This window comes from Leucopleurus acutus, assembly GCF_964270905.1.
Source record: "Leucopleurus acutus genome assembly, chromosome: 9".
In the NCBI taxonomy this organism is placed as follows: domain Eukaryota; kingdom Metazoa; phylum Chordata; class Mammalia; order Artiodactyla; family Delphinidae; genus Leucopleurus; species Leucopleurus acutus.
In genome coordinates, this window is record NC_139144.1 from 39882001 (window position 1) to 39907322 (window position 25322).

The 25322-nt window shown below is 38.0% G+C and overlaps 1 protein-coding gene across 1 annotated transcript in view; it reads right to left on the reverse strand.

Annotated features, from left to right (window-relative positions):
* Positions 1-1856: 1856 nt before the first annotated feature.
* The window catches only part of LRRC72 (leucine rich repeat containing 72), a gene marked incomplete at both ends in the record, with an annotated part of 41201 nt that continues 17735 nt past the window's right edge, over positions 1857-25322 (reverse strand). The window contains 6 exons of the mRNA XM_082846828.1: positions 1857-2022; positions 3008-3035; positions 14133-14285; positions 15217-15306; positions 23041-23151; positions 24254-24335. Coding sequence (XP_082702954.1) covers positions 1857-2022; positions 3008-3035; positions 14133-14285; positions 15217-15306; positions 23041-23151; positions 24254-24335 — 630 coding nt within the window. The remainder of the gene's footprint in view (positions 2023-3007; positions 3036-14132; positions 14286-15216; positions 15307-23040; positions 23152-24253; positions 24336-25322) is intronic.

Below are 25322 nucleotides of genomic sequence, written 5' to 3' on the forward strand. Positions count from 1 at the left end.
TGACCAGTAACTAGCTCTCTGCTTCTGTATGACCCTTGAAGACCACTGTGATACCTCTCAGCTTGACAGGGGCTTCACAAGGCATCCTTGCTTACAACAAACACTTCTAGCACCATGGATTAGGCTGGGTTATTGTATTACTAATCTCTTACTACGTGGTAAATTACCCCAAAATTTATCAGCTTGAAGCATCAGTAAGCATTATCTCATACAGTTTCTGCAGCCAGAAATAGAAGCAGCTTAATGGGGTGGTTCTGGCTTGGGGTTTCTCAGGAGGGTGCTGTGAAGCTTTCAGCCAGGGCTGCAGTCATCTGTGGCTTAAACTGGATCTAGAAGATCTGCTTGAAAGGTAGTTAACTGGGTCTGGAGGATGGCTTGCAACTCACTTGGTTGTTGGCAGAAGACTTAGTTCCTTATTTGCTTCTGGAAGTAGGCCTCAGTTCCTCACCACATGGATCTCTCCAGAGGATTGTGTAAGTGTCCTCATGACGTGGCAGCTGGCTTCCTGCAGAGTAAGTGATAAGGAGAGAGAGAAAGAGAAGACTTTGATTCTTTCTATGACCTAATCTTGGAAGCAACACACCATCATTTTTCCTTAATATCAGCCACTCACCTACATCAATACCTAACTTTTTCTTCTCCTCAGCTGCAACCTTCTGCCAGGGACCATACTGGACTTTGAAGATTCTGGCTGTGCACAGAATCACAAGTGCCCACAGGGGGAAGGAGATCACTGATTCTCAGTGACCGTTCACTACTCCCTCTAGGGTTTTCATCTCTTGCTTCTTTTGATTTCAGCCCCACTTCTCCAGTGTGTCTGTGGTACAGTGTGATAGTGTCTAGGCACCAACAGATAAGGGGAAATGTCCCTCTGCTTTTTTTTTTTTTTTTTTTTGAGGTACACGGGCCTCTCACTGTTGTGGCCTCTCCCGTTGCGGAGCACAGGCTCTGGACACGCAGGCTCAGCGGCCATGGCTCACGGGCCCAGCCGCTCCACGGCATGTGGGATCTTCCCGGACTGGGGCACGAACCCGTGTCCCCTGCATCGGCAGGTGGACTCTCAACCACTGCGCCACCAGGGAAGCCCCCTTCTGCTTTTTATAAGCTTTAGATCTAGCGCTTTAGCTTAGCTGGTGAAGATCAGCAATGCATTTTGGGTTACCTTACATGTCCGGTTTTGTGTCTCAGCACAAGGCAACTGCTGAAAGCTTTTCTGTTTTCCCTTCCCTCTAGCAGAGTGCTTTGGTGTAGGCCAACCACAGATCATAAACCCACACCCAGAACTGGCATGTGCCTCCAAAGGTGAGAGTGAAAGTCATACAATATGGTGTAGTCATACAATGGAATACTATATAGCAATGAGAACAACGGAATTACTGCTGTTGGCAACAACATGGTCAATTTTACAATTTTATAATGTTGAGTACAAGAAGCCAGAAAAAAATAATTCAACTTCTATGATTCCATTTATATGCCTTTCAAAAACAGACACAATAAATATATGGTTTAGAAATCAGGAGGATGGGTGGATAGTAATAGGTCATTGGACTGGCAACAGGAATGAGGAGGTTTTTAGAGTGCTGGTAAGGTTCCATTTCTTGATCTAGGATGCCTGTTACATGAACATGTTCATTTTTGGAAATTTTTTTGAGCAAAACACTTATGACTTGTATACATTTCTATATACATATTTTACTTCAAAAGAAACAAGATAAAATGTAGGAATTATTTTTCCTTGGTGTTTCTGTTTACATTCAAATGTTTCAAATAATACCACAATAAATATATAATATGCTAATCACAGAAAAGTTTAATGTATAACTGAAAACTACTAGGATTTCTAGAAACCCCAAGGATTATCTCAGTGTAACTGTGAGCATTTGGACAGGTTCTGTGTCTTTCTCTTCAAGGTATTTTTCCTCTCGTGTTGGAACTGTGTCCCAGTTCAGAGAGGTAATAGCCATTGCCGATCGCTTCAAGGACCTTACAAAAACAGCATCTTCTGGGTCATCAAACATAGTTCTGAAAAAATGGCAATTATGTCAGAAAAAAAATCAGTTAGACCAATGTTTAATTTAAGTGAATCAGTGCCATATTTTTCATTTATCTGTCGTGTAGTACCACTGACAAATAACTTTTGGGCCCTACTGACAAATGACTTTCAGGACAAGTAACACCATTTTTATTGTATATGTTGTTTATTTTAAAAATAGAGTGAATATATTTGGGATCAGCTATAATAGGTCTCACATATTCAAGCATTCATATTTCAAATCAGTGGTTAAATGAAATGATTAAAAAATATATATAGATATCATATGCATATTAGTATCTTATGTACATTTTATTGAAAAGTTATTATAACTTTTAATTATAATTATTATTAATAATAGTTAATTATTATATAACTCTACATTATACTATATTTTGTAAAAGTGCTTGGAGATACTGTTTTTCAAGACTGAATCCAAAGAAAAAATTCCTAAGTGCAATATTAAAACAGAATGATGATTTTAAAATTCATCAATATTCATAAATTTAATGTTTTTCATAGTTTATGAACTACTTCTTTTGAAAATGTGAATTCCAGTGAATATAAAATGTTAATAATTGCTCTCACTGAACATATTTAGGGGAACAGTAAACAAAGAAGTAAAGACCTTCATTTACAATATCAGGTAATTCTTAAGGTTTTTTTTCTATGCTTACTTTCAAGATTTTGTCTTTTTCTTTTTTAACTTTTTTGTCTAACTTCTCCCTCCACCTCACCCCACATTTTCATTTATTTTAGGTTATAATAGTAATATTAAAAAGTCTAAATATGTCAAATATGAATACATAGTTTGAACTCATATATCACAGGAAGACAGCAATTTTTCTGATCTACTGAAGAGTTAGTCATTTTTTTAACCCATTAAAATCCATTTTGGGAAATGGGAATAATCTAGGGAATCAACACGATTATGAAATAATCTGGTAAGAAAAGTAAAGTTTAAAAATCACTTACTTGTCTACATTATTCGCAAATGCAAAGTCTAAAAGAAAAATTCTAAATTAGTATTTTTCAAATGTTTAGTCAACATTTTAAAACAATTAAATAATGCTATAAAGGAAAAAGTCTAGAGCATAGCTCTCTGGTTTTTGAGCAATCATTTAGATAAATAGTTCAATCGGTCAAAATTGCCGTGATACCTAACCTCAAACTCAAATTTTCTTTCAGATATAGTGCCTTAGGTGTGTCTAAGGTTTTAAGGCAAATTCTTTAATACAATACACGTCTCAAAACTCTGAGAACAAAATGCTCAATCAATTTAGTTACCAACGGAATCCAAATGGAAATTTTTATAATTAAGATACTCAGTCTCATGTGCGGAAACGGATCCGTTTTCTTTTTTCAGATAGGCACATGCATCTGTAAATGGACTAATAGACCAAATGAGGAAAAAATATTTAGGGCAGTTTAAACCTCTTGGATTCTTGGCATTAACTTCAAAGACACAAAATAAACAAATCCTAGATCACAAGAATCTACATCTTACCTAGCTTTGGAGCTCAAAGGCTAGTCCTCAAAGCTTGGATTTCTTATGGTATCTTCTAGAGACTCTCATTACTTTGTTTATTCCTCTCCAGAAGGCCCAGTGCCAGGCTAGTGATGGAATGTACCAGCACCTGTTGGGCCAGCAAAGCCCACAGTCTGAGCTCTTGCCAACTCACAGGCAGCAGGGAGCACACAGCCTCTGCCTTAGGAGAGGGGTTCAAGGCATCGTTCCCTTCACAAGTGGCTAACCTAAGTCTCCCATGTCTTTTTTCATCTCCCCAGATTCTTTCTACGTTTTTAATTACAAAAAGCTCACATTTTACTTTTGATGAATATAAACAAGAAAATAGTAAAAAGTGAAATCTCCCTTTGACCTGTCCAATTCCTCATATCAGAAGTATCACCGTTAAGAGTTTTGTATGTATGCTTCCAGCCCCCTATGTGCGTATGCACGTGCACTCACGCACATACATATACACAAAGATTTGTTTGCTGACGAAATTCTAATTTTGTCATTATTCTGCATTATATTACTCCACAACATATTTTTTTGTACTCAGAATATACCAAGGGATGATTCTAAATCCAATTGTTCATATTGTATGGATGTGCCATAAGCTAACATTCTATGAGTGACCATTTAGATTTTCTGTTTTTCTATTACAAAAAGTTTCAATTAGCACTTTATACATATATTTTTGTTCATGTGTGCAAATGCTTCTGTAGGAGACAGATTTCAAATTTAATTGCTGTGTTGAATGTGTTGCACATTTTATATATGGGTGGATACTGTCATACTGCCATATGACCTTCCAAGAAAGTTGAACCAGTTTACCCTGGTTCAACTTTCTTGGAAGAGTATGAGTTGTGCTCTTTTCTCCCCTCAACTTCACCAACCTTTTCAGTGTTTGCCTACCTACAGGATGAAAATGGTATCTCATTGTTTTAATTTGCACTTACTTGCTCACTAGTGAGGCTGATTGTTAGACATCACATTTTTTTCCTTCTACAAATGTCCGTATCTTTTGTGACTAGTTTTCAAATTGATTTATAGGAGTCCTTCGAGATAATGGACATTAACTTTTCCTATTGTATGTATTGCAAATATTTCTTCCAATTCTGTCTTTTAATTTTGTTCCTGAAATTTGAAGAAACTTCAAGTTGTCCTTGCTTCTCAATCTATTTGGAATACAATTGATTTCTTTCTCATTTTAGGTTAAGAATAATAAAATCAAAATGTGGTGTTACAATTGCTTTATAAACATTTTCAAGAATAGTTTATTTCCAATAAAAGAATTTAGAGTCCTAAATGTGCATGTCACAGTAAGAACAAATATAGAAACTATAAAAACTATAAGGCACAAGTTTTAAAAACTTACATAGTGAGTTTTATTAATTTTATTATATATGTTTGGTTTGTAGAAAATGAGGAGATTGATTACGGTCATGCTGCCAATTTGGGGGAGGTTTATAGTCAGCCTTTCTATGAATTAAGAATGTGAATTAAGAAGAAAAAATTTCAAATGCAATGAAATACTCTCCCTATCCTTTCTTCCCTAATTTTGTTTTTGGAGGTTTGATATGAAAGAAATGTAAAGCACTAAAGGTAGCAATCAGCTATCCTCCTCACACCTGAAAAACTCTCTAGCCCTGATAAACAGATGGGAGTTACCATATATTGCTTGTTACTGGGTGTATTAGCTATTTTTAAGAGTGGAGATTTTCTATCCCGAGATTCCCTTCCTACCACAGCATGGCTTACCCCCACTAATCCAGTAAACATTCAGTTTGAGCATTAGCTTTTACATGAACTAAAAGAAAAAACAAGGAAGTGGCTGACCAAGAGAACAGTCCAACTTATCATGCAGTTGATATGTGTCAGATCAGGTGTTGCAATGGTTTGCATATTAAGCATCCTAACAGCCAAAGGAAGATACTACCCCCATTTTAAAAAACAGAAAGGTGAAGCAAATTCATGTCCAAAATAAAAATTGTAATTACTAGCAGAGCTGGTGTTCAAATCCAGGAGAATCTGATCTAAACCTTGCGTTCTTGCCTCTACATTGGTTGTTCTCTGGTGGGAGTATGCATCAGAATCACCTGAAAGGCTTGTTAAACCATAGATTTCTGGGTCCACCCTGAGTTTCTAATTCAGCAGATGATGTTTGGGGCAAGAATGTGCATCTGTAGCAAATTACTAAGTGATGCTGCTGCTGCTGATTTGGGGACCACACTTCGACAACCACTGCTCTACACTATAGCCTTCCGCATCCAGAACCTGTCCTCCAGACATTACTTCTATTCTATAGGACATATAGGGGATAAAGGGACACGTTGAATTATACTTTGTGGAAACAATCATACAAATTGAGGCATTCCATAATGTAACTGGCCTGGTCCCGACAAAAAGTCATGGAAAAAATTTAAGACTATTTTATTTTTATTTATTTATTTTTTGCGGTACGCGGGCCTCTCACGGCTGTGGCCTCTCCCATTGCGGAGCACAGGCTCTGGATGCGCAGGCTCAGCGGCCATGGCTCACGGGCCCAGCCGCTTCGCGGCACGTGGGATCTTCCCGGACCGGGGCACGAGCCCGCGTCCCCTGCATCGGCAGGCGGACTCTCAACCACTGCGCCACCAGGGAAGCCCAAGACTATTTTAAAAGAGAAATCTGCCACAACAACCAAATGTAATCGTGAACCTTGACTGGATTCTTGTTTGAAAAAGCAGCTGAGAGACCTTCAAGATGGCGGAAGAGTAAGACGTGGAGACCACCTTCCTCCCCACAAATACAGCAGAAATACATCTACATGTGGAACAGCTCCTACAGAACACCTCATCGCTGGCAGAAGACCTTAGACCTCCCAAAAGGCAAGAAACTCCCCACGTACCTGGGTAGGGCAAAAGAAAAAACAGACAAAAGAATAGGGACGCGACCTGCACCAGTGGGAGGGAGCTGTGAAGGAGGAAAGGTGTCCACACACTAGGAAGCCCCTTCGTGGACGGAGACTGCGGGTGGCGGAGGGGGAAAGCTTCGGAGCCCCGAAGGAGAGCGCAGCCACAGGGGTGCAGAGGACAAAGCGAAGAGATTCTCGCACAGAGGATCTGTGGCGACCAGCACTCACCAGCCCGAGAGGCTTGTCTGCTCACCTGCCGGGGCGGGCGGGGATTGGGAGCTGAGGCTCGGCTTCGGAGGGCGGATCCCAGGGAGAGGACTGGGTTTGGCTGCGTAAACACAGCCTGAAGGGGCTAGTGCGCCACAGCTAGCCAGCAGGGAGTCCGGGAAGAGTCTGGAGCTGCCGAAGAGGCGAGAGACTTTTTCTTGCCTCCTTGTTTCCTGGTGTGCGAGGGGAGGGGATTCAGAGAGCCGCTTAAAGGAGCCCGGACACCAGAGACGGGCATGAGACACTAAGGCTGCTGCTGCCGCCACCAAGAAGCCTGTGTGTGAGCACAGGTCACTCTCCACACCCCCCTCCCGGGAGCCTATGCAGCCCGCCACCGCTAGGGTCCCGGGATCCAGGGACAACTTCCCCGGGAGAACGCACGGCGCACCTCAGGCTGGTGCAACGTCACGCCGGCCTCTGCCGCCGCAGGCCCGCCCCGCACTCCATGCCCCTCCCTCCCCCCCGGCCAGAGTGAGCCAGAGCCCCCGAATCAGCAGCTCCTTTAACCCCGTCCTGTCTGGGGAGGGAAGAGACGCCCTAAGGCGACCTACACGCCGAGGCGGGGCCATATCGAAAGCTGAACCCCAGGTGCTGTGTGAACAAAGAAGAGAAAGGGAAATTTCTCCCAGCAGCCTCAGGAGCAGCGGATTAAATCTCCACAATCAACTTGATGTACCCTGCATCTGTGGAATACCTGAAGAGACAACAAATTGTCCCAAAATTGAGGTGGTGGACTTAGGGAGCAACAATATATATATTATTTTCTTTCTCTCTTTTTGTGAGTGTGTATGTGTATGCTTCTGTGTGTGATTTTGTCTGTATAGCTTTGCATTTACCGTTTGTCCTAGGGTTCTGTCTGTCCGTTTTGGGATTTTTTTTTTTTTAGTATAATTTTTAGCACTTGTTATCATTGGGGGATTTGTTTTTTGGTATGGTTGCTCTCTTCTTTTTTTTTCTTTTTTTAATTACTTTTTAATAATTATTTTTTATTCAATAACTTTATTTTATTATTACTTTTTTTCTTTTTTTTTTTTTTCTCCCTTTCCTTCTGAGCCGTATGGCTGACAGGGTCTTGGTGCTCCAGTTGGGTGTCAGGCCTGTGCCTCTGAGGTGGGAGAGCCGAGTTCAGGACATTGGTCCACCAGAGACCTCCCAGCTCCACGAATATCAAATGGCAAAAGCTCTCCCAGAGATCTTCATCTCAACGCTAAGACCCAGCTCCACTCAACAACCAGCAAGCTACACTGCTGGACACCCTATGCCAAACAACCAGCAAGAAAGGAACACAACCCCACCCATTAGCAAAGAGGCTGCCTAAAATCATAATAAGGTCACAGACACACCAAAACACACCACTGGACATGGTCCTGCCCACCAGAAAGACAAGATCCAGCCTCATCCACCAGAACACAGGCACTAGTCCCCTCCACCAGGAAGCCTACACAACCCACTGAACCAACCTTAGACACTGGGGGCAGACACCAGAAACAATGGGAACTACAAACCTGCAGGCTGCGAAAAGGAGACCCCAAACACAGTAAGTTAAGCAAAATGAGAAGACAGAAAAACACATAGCAGATGAAGGAGCAAGATAAAAACCCACCAGACCTAACAAATGAAGAGGAAATAGGCAGTCTACCTGAAAAACAATTCAGAGTAATGATAGTAAAGATGACCCAAAATCTTGGAAATAGAATGGAGAAAATACAAGAAACGTTTAACAAGGACCTAGAAGAACTAAAGAGCAAATAAACAATGATGAACAACAATAAATGAAATTTTAAATTCTCTAGAAGGAATCAATAGCAGAATAACTGAGGCAGAAGAACAGATAGGTGACCTGGAAGATAAAATAGTGGAAATAACTACTGCATAGCAGAATAAAGAAAAAAGAATGAAAAGAATTGAGGACAGTCTCAGAGACCTCTGGAACAACATTAAGTGCACCAACATTTGAACTATAGGGGTCCGAGAAGAAGAAGAGAAAAAGAAAGGGACTGAGAAAATATTTGAAGAGATTATACTTGGAAACTTCCCTAATATGGGAAAGGAAATAGTTAATTAAGTCCAGGAAGTGCAGAGTCCCATATAGGTTAAATCTAAGGAGAAACACACCAAGACACATATTAATCAAACTATGAAAAATTAAACACAAAGAAAAAATTATTAAAGGCTGCAAGGGAAAAACAAATAACATACAAGGGAATCCCCATAACGTTAACAGCTGATCTTTCATCAAAAACTCTGCAAGCCAGAAGGGAGTGGCAGGACATATTTAAAGTGACGAAAGGGAAAAACCTACAACCAAAATGACCCTACCCAGCAAGCATCTCATTCAGATTTGACACAGAAATTAAAATGTTTACAGACAAGAGAAAGCTAAGAGAACTCAGTACCAGCAAACCAGCTTTACAACAAATTCTAAAGGAACTTCTCTAGGCAGGAAACACAAGAGAAGGAAAAGACCTACAATAACAAACCAAAACTATTAAGAAAATGATAATACGAACATACATATCAATAAGAACCTTGAATGTAAATGGATTAAATGCTCAAACCAAAAGACATAGACTGGCTAAATGGATAAAAACCAAGACCCGTATATATGCTGTCTACAAGAGACCCACTTCTGAGTTAGGGACACATACAGACTGAAAGTGAGGGGATGGAGAAAGATAATCCATGCAAATGGATATCAAAAGAAAGCTGGAGTAGCAATTCTCATATCAGACAAAATAGACTGTAAAATAAAGACTATTACAAGAAACAAAGAAGGACACTACATAATGATCAAGGGATCAATCCAAGAAGAAGATACAACAATTGTAAATATTTAGGCCCCCAACATAGGAGCACCTCAGTACATAAGGCAAATGGTAACAGCCATAAAAGGGGAAATTGACAGTAACAGAACAATCATAGCAGGGGACTTTAACACCCCACTTTCACCAATGGACAGATCATCCAAAATGAAAATAAATAAGGAAACACAAGCATTAAATGATACACTAAACAACATGGACTTAACTGATATTTATAGGACATTCCATCCATAAACAACAGAATACATTTTCTTCTCAAGTGCTCATGGAACATTCTCCAGGATAGATCATGTCTTGGGTCACAAATCAAGCCTTGGTAAATTTAAGAAAATTGAAATTGTATCAAGTATCTTTTCTGACCACAACGTTATGAGACTAGATATCAATTACAGGAAAAAATCTGTAAAAATTACAAACACATGGAGGCTAACAATACACTACTTAATAACCAAGAGATCACTGTAGAAATCAAAGAGGAAATCAAAAAATACCTAGGAACAAATGACAATGAAAACACGACAACCCAAAACCTATGGGTTGCAACAAAAGCAGTTCTAAGAGAGAAGATTATAGCAATACAATCCTACCTCAAGAAACAAACATCTCAAATAAACAAACTAACCTTACACCTAAAGCAATTAGAGAAAGAAGAACAAAAAAACCCAAAGTTAGCAGAAAGAAATAAATCATAAAGATGAGATCAGAAATAAATGAAAAAGAAATGAAGGAAACAATAGCAAAGATCAATAAAACCAAAAGCTGGTTCCCTGAGAAGATAAACAAAATTGATAAACCATTGGCCAGTCTCATCAAGAAAAAAAGGGAGAATACTCAATAGAATTAGAAATGAAAAAGGAGAAGTAACAACTGACACTGCAGATATACAAAGAATCATGAGAGAGTACTACAGCAACTATATGCCAATAAAATGGACAACCTAGAAGGAATGGATAAATTCTTAGAAAAGCACAACCTTCTGAGACTTAATGAGGAAGAAATGGAAAATATAAACAGACCAATCACAAGCACTGAAATTGAAACTGTGATTAAAAATCTTCCAGCAAACAAAAGCCCAGGACCAGATGGCTTCACAGGCGAATTCTATCAAACATTTAGAGAAGAGCTAACACCTATCCTTCTCAAACTCTTCCAAAATATAGCAGAGGGAGGAACACTCCCAAACTCATTCTACGAGACCACCATCACCACGATATCAAAACCAGACAAAAATGTCACAAAGAAAGAAAACTACAGACCAATATCACTGATGAACATAGATGCAAAAATCCTCAACAAAATACTAGCGAACAGAATCCAACAGCACATTAAAAGGATCATACACCATGATCAAGTGGGGTTTATCCCAGCAATGCAAGAATTCTTCAATATATGCAAATCAATCAATGTGATACACCATATTAACAAACTGAAAGAATAAAACCATATGATCATCTCAGTAGATGCAGAAAAAGCTTTTGACAAAATTCAACACCCATTTATGATAAAAACCCTCCAGAAAGTAGGCACAGAGGGAACTTATCTCAACATAATAAAGGCCATATATGACAAACCCACAGGCAACATCATTCTCAATGCTGAAAAGCTGAAACTATTTCCACTAATATCAGGAACAAGACAAGGTTGCCCATTCTCACTACTATTATTCAACATAGTTTTGGAAGTTTTAGCCACAACAATCAGAAAAGAAAAAGAAATAAAAGGAATACAAATTGGAAAAGAAGTAAAACTGTCACTGTTTTTAGATAACATGATACTATACATAGAGAATCCTAAAGATACTACCAGAAAACTACTAGAGCTAATTAATGAATTTGGTAAAGTAGCAGGATACAAAATTAATGCACAGAAATCTCTTGCATTCCTATACAATAATGATGAAAAATCTGAAAGAGAAATTAAGGAAACACTCCCATTTACCACTGCAACAAAAGGAATAAAACACCTAGGAATAAACCTACCTAAGGAGACAAAAGACGAGTATGCAGAAAACTGTAAGATACTGATGAAAGAAATTAAAGATGATACAAACAGATGGAGAGATATACCATGTTCTTGGATTGGAAGAATGAACATTATGAAAATGATTATACTACCCAAAGCAATCTACAGATTCAATGCAATCCCTATCAAACTACCACTGGCATTTTTCACAGAACTAGAACAAAAAATTTCACAATTTGTATGGAAACACAAAAGACCCCAAATAGCCAAAGCAATCTTGAGAAAGAAAAACAGAGCTGGAGGAATCTGCCTCCCTGACTTCAGACTATACTACCAAGTTATAGTCATCAAGACAGTATGGTACTGGCACAAGAACAGAAATATAGATCAATGGAACAAGATACAAAGCCCATAGACAAACCCACAAACATATGGTCACCTTGTGTTTGATAAAGGAGGCAAGAATATACAATGGAGAAAAGACAGCCTCTTCATAAGTGGTGCTGGGAAAATTGGACAGCTACATGGAAAAGAATGAAATTAGAACACTCCCTAACACTATACACAAAAATAAATTCAAAATGGATTAAAGACATAAATGTAAGGCCAGAAACTATCAAACTCTTAGAGGAAAACATAGGCAGAACACTCTATGACATAAATCACAGCAAGATCCTTTTTGACCCACCTCCTAGAGAAATGGAAATAAAAACAAAAATAAACAAATGGGACCTAATGAAACTTCAGAGCTTTTGAACAGCAAAGGAAACCATAAACAAGGCAAAAAGACAACCCTCACAATGGGAGAAAATATTTGCAAATGAAACAACTGACAAAGGATTAATCTCCAAAATTTATAAGCAGCTCATGCAGCTCAATATCAAAAAACCAAACAACCCAATCCAAAAATGGGCAGAAGACCTAAATAGACATTTCTCCAAAGAAGATATACAGATTGCCAACAAACACATGAAAGGATGCTCAACATTATTAATCATTAGAGAAATGCAAATCAAAACTACAATGAGATATCATCTCACACTGGTCAGAATGGCCATCATCAAAAAATCTACAAACAATAAATGCTGGAGAAGGTGTGGAGAAAAGGGAACCCTCTTGCACTGTGGGTGGGAATGTAAGTTGATACAGCCACTATGGACAACAGTATGGAGGTTCCTTAAAAAACTACAAATAGAACTACCATATGACCCAGCAATCCCACTACTGGGCATATACCCTCAGAAAACCATAATTCAAAAAGAGTCATGTACCAAAATGTTCATTGCAGCTCTATTTACAATTGGCCAGAGATGAAAACAACTTAAGTGTCCATCAACAGATGATAAAGAAGATGTGGCACATATACACAATGGAATATTACTCAGCCATAAAAAGAAACGAAATTGAGTTATTTGTAGTGAGGTGGGTGGACCTAGAGTCTGTCAAACAGAGTGAAGTAAGTCAAAAAGAGAAAAACAAATACCGTATGCTAACATATATATGGAATCTAAGAAAGGAAAAAGAAAAAAAAAAAAAGGTCATGAAGAACCTAGGGGCAAGACGGGAATAAAGACACAGACCTACTAGAGAATGGACTTGAGTATATGGGGAGGGGGAAGGGTAAGCTGTGAGAAGGTGAGAGAGTGGCATGGACATATATACACTACCAAACGTAAAATCGATAGCTAGTAGGAAGCAGCCGCATAGCACAGGGAGATCACTCGGTGCTTTGTGACCAACTAGAGGGGTGGGATAGGGAGGGTGGGAGGAAGGGAGACGCAAGAGGGAAGAGATATGGGAACATATGTATAACTGATTCACTTTGTTATAAAGCAGAAACTAACACACCATTGTAAAGCAATTATACTCCAATAAGGATGTTAAAAAATAAATAAATAAAATAAAATTTATAGAATACAGGATCCTAAATGGGTCAAAAATCTAAATTCACTAGGGTATGTTACTAAACCTAATAGCAGGTTTAGCTGTTGTGACCAAATAAACATATTTCTTTAAAAAGAATTGCAGAACAAAAGATAGATGTATTCTCGAACACTGAAAATATCATTGAACCTTACACTAACCTTGGACACTGTATACTCTTTGTTGTGTGAGAAAAGTTAACCTCTTTTTACTTAAGTCACTGTAGTTGGATTTCTGTTACATACAAGAAATTAAATTCCATCTAATGAAACATTACTGAAGATATTCAGGTTATACTTGCATATGATCACCGTCTATGAGAGTACAACAAAATAATAGTGCTTATTTCTGAATGGAGGAATTGCAGATGATCTTTATTTCTTCTTTATATTTTTCTATATTATCAAAAACTTATAGCCTTAATTGTTGAAATTATCCAGTGTCAATGGTAATAATAGCAATTGTAGCTTATTCATTGAGCCCATTATGCTGTACTAGATACTGGGGTAAGGACTTCAATGTATTATCTCGTTATCACATTACCTTATTTAATACACACAAATGAAGATGAAAGTTATATATTTAGGTAGGCTAATAAAATTGGAAAATATTTATTTCACTACATAACTATTTAGCTTATTGTAAATTGAAGTTATTATTATAACTAAATTAACCAAAAGTTTGAGGAGTTTTCATTTCATTTTTTTCATTTTTTCTAAATACCTGAAGGTACTCTCTGGGCTGGTTTTTGCTTAAGTGGTGATCTTGGATTCCATGAGGCATCTACTTTGCCTCTGAATGCTATTGATTGAACAATATGAGACTTTTTATGGTTAAAAATCGTAATCATTGATCTTCTTTCTTTTTCTGTAACTTCTGATAAATGCAAAAAGTAATGTTATTATATAACATTATAAATAGATATGCAGAGTGATTCAAAATAGAATTACTTTTAAGAATGGATTTATCCCATGTTGTATGTGAACATCCTGTCAAAATTAATTTGTAAAAAGTTATTTCCATAGTCTTACAAGTGCTCAATATATGTCCCTCATGTCACAAGGCACAAATCAATCCTATCGCATCACATTCTAACACATCACCATGGATGACTGAAATTGCAGCTGTGCTACATCCCTTCTTTTCCTCATGGCTATGAGGAAGAAGAGGAATAAACGTAAGGTTTTAATATATTCTCATTTAGAAGTTACTCAATTATAAGTTATTAAGAATGTTCAAATCTGTAGAAAGGTAAGTAGATAGGTAATAAAGAACTTCTGGGTAAAATAGACCTCAAAAAATGTAAAATGTAATGCACTGAGGTTGATTTTTCTTTTTTGTGGCTTATATAAATCAGACATACTAGTTTATGTACAATGTCTAAAAATATATCACATAGAAGTTATTATATATGTTTTAGTATATATATACATACATATTTACAGAATTTCAAAGAATATGACTTTTAGAACTTAAATAGGCCTATGAGACTTAGTCCAATTGTCTCATTTTTGAAATAAAAAATTAAGGGTGCCGGGGTGTCAGTGAATTGGCATTCAACACATTACTGTCAAAACTAGAATCAAAAGGAGACATTTCCTCATGCTCAGTTAGATGGCCTTTCCTATAAAGTGGTCAACAGACATGAATTCCTAAACTATAGCAAATTTCATACAGCAAAAATTTCAAAAATAAATAATTGAAAAACTTTACAAAGACAATTATTTCCAAAAAACATCAGCAGTTTAAACCACTGAGTTATAAGACTGACTCTCAAATATTTCTCTGCAAGAAGAGGTGTTCTTACGATTTCCGTCAAGCAACTCTACTCCTGGAAGGTGGTAGATTGTGTATAAACGGTACAAGTTATATTGGCATAAAGGGTTTTGGTAGAGAGCTGCAAAGAAAGAATCCAAATAAAGATGTCAGGTTTCAAAATCAGTTACATTTATCACTTGATAAAATATGAGAAATTGCAAGATTAATATAAAACATAACAGTATGTAAAGCTCTGCTTCACAGACCAATGGTTTCACCAAACCCTTACTTATTCATCGCAGGACTTACTTTTCCTATCTGTTAAATTCATTCATTCAACAAATATTTTCGGAGTGCTTACTATCTACTAGGAACTGTGCTAGGTGCTGAGGACATATCTTTGACCCAAATCTGTCACAAATGAGGAAACGTTTAACATGTCCGTAAATTAATCAGTAAAGAAAGAACTCAATATCAGCTCTAGAGGGTTCTTGATGCTGCTCTTTATTAAAGTATTTGTTCATTAGTTCTCTTCTTCCAGTCTCAAAGGTCACATGGGTGCCTGCGTGGAGATGGGTAGAGTTGTGGCGCACTGTTCTATTATAATTTTCTTCCTCGGCTTCACACCATTGCACCTAGTTCAGAACATATAAATGCCAGTAGCAGCTTCAGATCTCAGCAGGAGTAGAGGTGAAGAGATGCGGGTTTTGCATCTCATCTACCTCTGGCCAGGCACAGGGGACTCGGATTTCCTTGTGCGCAGGTGCTAGGATACTTAATGAACCAGGCTGGAGGTGGGAGGCATGCTGATGCGGAAGAGCTCCAGGCGCTTCTGACATGACATCCCTTAGGCATCAGCATGTAGGTATATTTTTTAAAATCTTCAGCTAGAAGTTGTATTTTATTTCCATGGAAAAGGTACTTTCCCTATTCTTCTTTAGATAATATTAAACAGGGTTATTTCAATACAATGTGAAATAAAACTCTTATAATTTCCACTTGGATATCTTTAGCTATTGAATTCCACCTACACGTAATTTCTAGAAAATACTCCTGGAAAAGAGGAGAACCACTAGATGGCAGTAGCAGAAAGAGCTCCAGCTTGTGTACAAAAACATCACTCAACAACATGAGGCTCATTTAACGTACACTTAAATGTAGGAGTACTGCTGTAGCATTTGACTAGTTATAAAATACAAAGAGGTTTGATAAAAGCATGAAAGTATTAAGCATTAGAAAGCCAGAAAAAACTGATGAATATTTATAAAGAAGAGCTTGCAACATAAAGAAGAGGGGGTCAAGGGGGATGCCTGAAAGACAACAAACTAGATAAAATCTGAAGAAGTTAATCATCTGAATGTTTTCTCTGCAGGCAATAAAATATTCTGATATTTGTTGTATAAACACAAACTTTTCTGGCTAATAAAATCGTTATAGGTAGCTATTCGCTGTGGAAAACATGAGCTTTAGAGGGACTTAAAGCAGGCAATGGAAGACACCTGGTGCATAAGAAACAAAAGTTGTAAGAGGAAAGGCAAAAAAGAAAATGTAGAGCCAGGGGCAACAAGAAAATTTAAAAGAAAGGAAATATGTATGTATTGGGGGAAATGAGAGGAAAAATGAAATGGATATTTTTCAAGATTTCTTAAGTGACAAAACTGGTTTGAATTTTAATCTCAAAAGAGAAGGAATTTAAAGTGGTAGCAAATAATTATAACTACAGGACAGGGAATAGAACGGATGTATACTAAACCAGTAATAAAGACAGATTTTAAAAGATCCACAGGGATCATACCTTGTAGTTTGAGCCAGACAAAGAAGAAAAAAGGTCACCCTTCAAGGGTATAAAAGCAAAGCACGGCCTTCCCTGGCGGCGCAGTGGTTGGGAGTCCACCTGCCGATGCAGGGGACACGGGTTTGTGCCCCGGTCCGGGAGGATCCCATGTGCCGCGGAGAGGCTGGGCCCGTGAGCCATGGCCGCTGAGCCTGCGCGTCCGGAGCCTGTGATCCGCAACGGGAGAGGCCACAACAGTGAGAGAGGCCCGCGTACCGCAAAAAAAAAAAAAAAAAAAAAAGCTAAACCCAATTGTTTCTTGCAGTGGCTTCTCCCGCTGCAGAGCACAGGCTCCGGACGCGCAGGCTCAGCGGCCATGGCTCAGCGGCCATGGCTCCCGGGCCCAGCCGCTCCGCGGCACGTGGGATCTTTCTGTACCTGGGCACGAACCCGCGTCCCCTGCATCAGCAGGCGGACTCTCAACCACCGCGCCACCAAGGAAGCCCATCAAAACACAATTCTTTTTAATGAGAGTTCAGGAGGGAGAAAAATTCACAGATGCTTTAGTGCAGTAGTCTGCTCTGTGGTTACTGTCTTGGAGAATAACATCTGACACCTCATAACACTATCCTACATTATAGCAGCTGGGAGTAGAGTCTGCCTTTGCATATGATGTTAATGGAAAATGTACCAACATCTTTCAATGATGTTTACTTTTAGGATACACTTCATATTCTCTTTTCCCTCTGAGAACACTACTATTTAATTTCTTTTCTTGGTTTTTCTTCCTAGTGCTTAGTTAAATAACTGCTTTACATAAATTTTAAAACTTCTGGCTTCAGCTAAACAAATCACCAAGTTTGGATTTACTACTATTACATTACTTATTAAAAAGTTGTCATAATACTAAAAACTTGATGCACTTATTGTGGTTCAACATTCATCTCATCATAAAATAAAATCTAAATGACAGCAAGTCAGAAAACTGGGCTATTAAGCCTAGTCTCTGACTAAATTAACTTAAAAACATAATTAGAATTAAATAATTTAAAAAGAATTTCATTTTTATTATTCTTCACTTTTTTTCTTACTCTTAAATGTTAGAAGGAAGCAATCTTATTTTTAATTATCTTTTTCCCCTCTATACTATTAAGCATTTAACATTTTGGATTTATGAGTTTTGGATTGATGCTACTAAAATTACCATAAATAAAGTTTCTAAGATATGATATTCGTTTCCTGTGTCTGAAAGTTCTGAAAACCTTCTATGATGTATGGGTACATTCCTTTAGAAACTATGAAGCGAAATTGTTTACACTTTCACTTTCAATAGGTTAATACTATTTAATCCACCTTCCCTCTAGGCTACTTATAGAGTACACCTTGGCGGCGCCAGCACTGTCTTGCTTATCTTAATTTGGGATTCTGAGTCTAAGCAATTTACATTTACCCAATAATATAGCAAAATGTTTCTACTACCTTACTGCACAACCTTGAGTTACATGAGTCACATGTGTGAAGCTACTTCTTATTGAAAGAGAAGAGGGAAAAAAAGTCATCTAAATAATTGGCTCCAGTTAATTTTTTTTTAACTTTTAAGGCAAAATTTAAAAATCACCATTTAAATGAACCTGGATGTTTTTTAGACCACCTTTGAAGAAAGTTGATGTAATTAATAATGTACCAACATATCCATTTTAATAGATAGGAAAACGATGTAGAGAAGTTAAAAGCAGCTCCATCTGTGCCCACACAGAACAGCCTGTGGAAAGAAGCTCAACTGTCAATGATCAGACAGAGGTTCTGGCTCAAGTTTACTTAGTAAGGTCAGCATCTCCATTGTCACCATCTCATTTTAACTAAAATCTCTGGGCCACAGCATACCACATGATTGTACTGAATATGGAAATGATCCCTGATTTTTAAAAGGCAAACTTGGACTAAAGCAAGGGTTAGGAGAGTGAGGGATGCTGTTTCAAGACAAACAGCAGTGAAAGACCCAGTTGGCTCTTTTTATTGAGTGGACTGTTCTCTTGTGTTGTTTGGGAGGAGTGGTCCCACCTTGAGGGGCATTTCAGGGTAAAGAGTCTCAGATGAACAGACCACTGAGACCATAGTCCCACACTGACCTCTCAGCATCCCTCTTCACTCCCTGGCTATTTGCCATCAGCAGTGGACTGCGGCCAAATGAGGAAAGGCAGGACGTGCTTAAGAGCAGAATCTGTAAAAAATGGAGACCTTCTCTTTGAAAGGGGCACTTCCTGTCTCCAAGGGTGAATCCTTAAGTCTCTGCTAGGAAGCAAGTCTTAACAATTACGGAATGTAGGAGTTCAAGCATACTTTCCAATACTGGAGCTTAATGCAACATAGAGAAAATTTGAGAAAAATGAGGAGACTAAAGATTTAGGAACAGGAGAATGGGTTAAGTATTTTGTTGCTGTTGTCAGTGGTGTTTTTTCTCTCTGCGCTGGGAAAGAGGCAGGGAGACTGAAGGTTAGTGAAAGTCTGCAGCCACAAGCAAATCTTTGACACATGCAGATTTAGAAAGAGTTTGGAGGAGGGAAGGGAAGAGGAAAATGGAGCCAGAGGGGGAGGGTGTGGAAAGGTAGACTGCCTGGAGAGAGAGAGGTGTGGCCCTCCTGACTCAGCCTGGAAGTCAGGAATTCCAGTTTGTAGGACCTCACACTCTGCAGCTGGTTTTAGGCCTCCCTGAAGCTCCCAGCCATGTGTATACTGGGTAATCTCTTGGCAGTTCTCCTCATTGCCAGTGGAGGGTGCAATGCTGAAATGGGTTAGAGGTTTACCCTCCAGGCTATTTTCTCACCCTATGAAGAACTGTAATTGAAGTGGAATAATAATAATAATATTTTAGCATTTTAAACAGTTTCATAACTTGAAAAGAAAAGTTTTAACACTTGAAAATACATGGGGGACTTCCCTGGTGGCGCAGTGGTTAAGAACCCACCTGCCAATGCAGGGGACAGGGTTCGAGCCCTGGTCTGGGAAGATCCCATATGCCATGGAGCAACTAAGCCTGTGAGCCACAACTACTGAGCCCGCGTGCCACAACTACTGAAGCCTGCGCACCTAGAGCCCGTGTTCCACAACAAGAGAAGCCACTGCAATGAATAGCCCACGTACCGTAACAAAGAGTAGCCCCCACTCTTCGCAACTAGAGAAAGCCCACATGCAGCAACGAAGACCCAACACACCCAAAATTAAATAAATAAATTAATAAATTAATATATTTTTTAAATACATGGATTTCTTATTGTAGTTAATGAGCTGAATCTAATCTGTGATTGCAAAGGAGGTTCATAGGAACTTAATCAGGTGACATTACTGCACAATATAATTAGTAGCTAGTAAATGCCAACACTTTTTTCTTAATTTTTTAAAATTTATTTTTGGCTGTGTTGGGTCTTCGTTGCTGCGCACAGACTTTCTCTAGTTGCAGCGAGCAGGGGCTACTCTTTGTTGTGGTGCCCAGGCTTCTCACTGTGGTGGCTTCTCTTTGCAGAGCACGGGCTCTAGGCGTGCGGGCTTCAGTATTTGTGGCACGTGGGCTCAGTAGTTGTGGCTCGTGGGCTTAGTTGCTCCGCAGCACGTGGGATCTTCCTGGACCAGGGCTCGAACCCGTGTCCCCTGCATTGGCAGGTGGATTCCCAACCACTGCGCCACCAGGGAAGTCCACCAACATTTTTTCGTATAATATCTTTAACCAAAATAGGGCAAGCGTTCAAACTGTGCATATTTGTTACCAAAAATTTTCAGAAAATGCATTTTTGTGTAACCTGACGCAGCATTTTCTCCATTTCAAAAAATAATCCCTCTACAAGATTCTCAGTTGGAACAATTTATAGTCACTATGATTTTAAGTAGAGGTCATTTAAAATGTTGTGACAGGAAATGATATGGACCTTATACTACCAGGCTGACCTAATAGCCTTTCAGAGAACTAGAAAAGGCACTCCTGCACCCCACCTCAGGGCTGACACCATTCTGCGCCCACATACACGGCTGGTAAGGCAGGCAAGGGCTGAATTTCAGACTCCACTTACCCCCCTTGCCGCCAGGCACTTTTAAGGCAAAACACTATTGACTATGATGGGGCAACCTTGATTGCTAACCGCCAAATCTTACGTTGTAAAATAAGCTTGTTTAAATGATTCAGTTCTTACATTTAGCAAATTGTCCAATTAGTTTTGCATCAAGCCCCCTCAGTTCTGTAAGAAATATTTAGGCTGAGAGTTACCAAACTATAAGCTCCATAAAGGTCTAGATAGGGTCTTTCTTGTTTACTTTTGTATCTCCATCTAGTAGTGTCCTTAGTGAATGCATGATAAATATTTATTGAATGAATGAATGATAAACAAAAGAAACAAGGCATGAGTTTAAGTTTCAACATTCCTTAGTAGTCTGGTTAAAGCTCTGAGCCCTGCATTTCTACCATTAAAGAGGGAATAATTCTAATCACATCATTGGATTGCTATGAAGATTTAAATGAGAATATAATAAGAAAGCATTTTCTCAACATTCAAACATGTTATTATAATTATTATTCAAAATGTCAGTTTTTTAAAAATCTATTTACCAATCAGCAGAATTTCTAGACTGTGTGCATCTTAATTCATTATCTAATTTACATAAACCATAATAAAACAATGTTTTGTTGTTACTCCTTCAAACCAATGAATGCTCTACAGAGTTAGCTTAATATTTGAAGCAATCCGGAGAGGTAGTTATTAGCCCATTTTACAGAAAAATGAAGATAAGAGAGAGTTCAAGATCTAGTATAACCAGTCTTTTAATCATTTAAAGACATTTTAAGCATTTGTTCAGCACAGAAAGGCCAGGTAATTCAAATATGCAGGCCAATCCTGATAAGTCTTTCACAGACCTTATCACGTCTCAAAAATGAGCATTGAATTCCTTAGAACTTGGGGTACTTTTAATAGTTGGGTTTAAAGAATCTTACCTATAAGAACTTAAATCATTTCTCCTTAATATAGTAGGTATAACTGATTAACACTCAAAATATTTGAAAATTTTAATAACTATGTATTGAGCTGATTAGAAGCTCCACCATCAACACCACTTTACACATATTCAAAACACTATCTTTGGCAATTCTGAGAAATGAATAGAAAATAAATAGGAAAAAACCATCTATTTTATGACCTTGTATAAAGAAGTCTACAAACTCTGAAGTTTGAAAACCCATTCACTGCTCTGAGTCTTTTCCCTTGGTCCACCTAGAACCATTTGTTCTGAATTGCAATCGTGTACCAGTTTATTTACCCTTCGACACTAGAAGCTTAAAAACAAACAAACAAACCAAACAACTATAAGCTTATTGAGAGTAGGAACTGTGTATTATCTATTTTTCCAACCCACCTCACACCTTCTTCAAATACTGAGGTCAGTTCCTTGCTGGGTGCGATTCAATATATATGAATTGTTTGCTGTTCACCCAATAGGAAGATTACATTAAAACATGCTCTTTTTTTTAGTGTAGGGGGAGGGAGTGTCAGTTTTACTAATATAATTCACATATCACACGGTTCACTAATTAAGTATACAATTCATGGTTTTTAGTATATTCATAGAATTGTGCAACCGTCACCACGTTCAATTTTAGAACATTTTCATCACCCTGAAAAGAAACCCCAGACTGTCACTCCCCAGACCCTCATCCCCCCAGCACTGGGCAGCCACTATTAAAAACAGTTACCTCTCAGTGTTGCTGTCTCGATAGATGTGCCCATTCTGGACATTTATATAAATAAATGGAGTCATATAATATGTGCTAAAACTGCCTTTAGAGGTAAAACCAAAAACACAGATTTAAACATGTACCTCCTTCTCTTTTTGCTTTCATCATTTCCATTTGGCATGCCATATCATTTCACAAAAACTGTTTTTCTACCTGTTGTTCTTTCAAAAATGTATTTTTAAAAAGAAAAAGATCTAGTCTTGTTTTCAGGAAACTACGTAGTTTTGTTATAAACACTGATCTAATTTAAATTCAAAAAATGAAAAAATGTCCTGTGTTATCACTATTTTAAGTTATGGCTATATAAAAGTGCAAATTAATACTTAGGGTCTTCAGATTTAGCATTCCCTTTAATTCCTTTACTGTTGCCTCAATGTTTGTTAACTCATTGTGGTGCAGCCGGAGTATATGCAACGAATGCAAAGAGTGCAGGCCTAAAAGAAATTAAAATATTTGTATAAGATTTTAAACATTTTTAATGCTAATTAAACATGCTACCTAAGCAAAAGCAAAGAATACATTACATCTGGTGAAGGGAGGAATTATTAATAATATGATGAATTATCATTAAGAATACAACAAAGCATAACAATTCAAATAAGTGACTGTAATTTGGGAATATAGAGCCAATTTCTTTCCACTGTTTTTTTTTTTTTCTGTAACAATGATTTTGTTTGATTCTGAGGGGGTTATTTTCGTTATCCTTATTTTGTTGGTATTGTTTTGCCAGTGTTGCTTAGTTTATAGTGCCAATCCAGGAAATGGTTATTCAAATCAGTATCTCCCCCAAACTGCTCAACTAAATATCTTCTTTACACAATGGGAAGCCAAATATTCCTATCATCTTATTGATTCTAAATTGCACATTTTCCCACATTTTTAACATAAGTGAAAGTGTGTTGTATCTTTGCAATAACGACATCGTAGTTGAATTGGCAAGGTTTCCTTTCTTCATGGAACAAGGAATCATACTGGATCTCAAATTTTATGATATTTCAATTCTGCAGCATGTAATACAGAAGAAAAATGTTTTGTACCATACTTCTTTGTATCTCATGATCCTAGTATATCATGTACTTTTATGCCAGTCTTGAAATTGTCAGTTTAGAGATTGTTGCAGGTACAAAATTAACTCAGAGTGAAACAGAAATTTGGCTGGGAAAAATTACAGCCTGTAAAAATATTTAAAACTATTTATGAAGTCATTATTTTTTATTAATGCTCCCAAACATTAAAATTTGCTTCCACAATATCTAGTTTGTGTCCAACTGTGCAGTAGAATGGCAAAATTTCTATGCAAAAAAAGATTCTTTTACGTCTTGAATAAGATACATGACAATATTGAGCTAAAACCATAATCAAACAGCACATCTTAAAATGAAATGTACACAAGAACATTAAAAAATAACAGCTTCCATCATATATTTTCAACAGAAATGTTAAAACAGATTATTGCATGCCATGAGCAATACCATAGTTGAAAGTTATTATTTAATTGAAAATCAATTCAATCAAAAGACAAAATTTAAGACCTACCTTGTATATCAAATATTGCATTGTTGTTTAGGTATAGTTCTGCCAGACAACAGTTTCTAGTTATAAATGTTATTCCATGGAGCTGAAAATGAGAGTTAGAGAACAATATTCTTTCTACAATAATTACATGTAATTACATACAGATATAAAAATTTAATAAGAACCATAGAAGTTCAGCATTTGCTGTTTTTATTAATTATGTGCAACCTTTTGATCTGGGCCATGAGTTTATGTCTGGATTGTCTTTGAAGATACGTATGATAAAAGGGTGCTTTTAGCTAACTTAATACTCGAACTTCTCTTACCACGTCTCCACCAAACTCCCTGAAAGGTTTTCAAAGCCTCTGGAATCTGGCCTATCCTTTTGCTCTCACAACCTTCCCTACATTTCTCTGCCCTATAGTCACATTGGATTTGGCTCCATATATCCACTAATTCACCATCACATATTATTAAGTGCCTATTATGTGCCAAGGGCTCTCTCCTCCGATAATGCTGAATCGTTTCTGCATCTGTGTGAGTCACGATTTCTCTTTGCCTGCATGGCTTTTCCTCCTGGTACATTTCTGATTATTCTTAAGGAACTGCCCTAGGCTGGCAAGGCCTATCCAACCATGCCTGAGCAGGCTGCTACAAGAAGTTTCCACTGCTCCAGGGATTTGTTGAGACCGTTCTTTGATCTCTTTGAATCTCACTGCTGTCTTCTTGCTCTGTTTTGACCCACTTTTTGTTTCTCTAAACTTCCACCTGCTCCAGCATTTTAAGTCAGATCTCCTGAGAGATGGTCTAATTCTGCAGTCAATGCTCTACCTCCCCTCCCCAAGCTCTACCTCCGAGATTGTCTAATTCTGAATTCCCTTTCTTTATGCCCCAGTCTATGAACCATCTCCTCTTCTCAGGCTCACTGTCCTTTGGGTCAACAGATCTCAGCTTAGCCGAGGACTCTGTAATCTGACCACACAGGAGGTCAGTGCTAACAGCTCAACCGGCCACAATCCCCAAGGAGAAGACAAGGCACAGAATAATCCTGTTACTTTACAGCTCATCTTTTTTTAAATAAGGCCTTTCC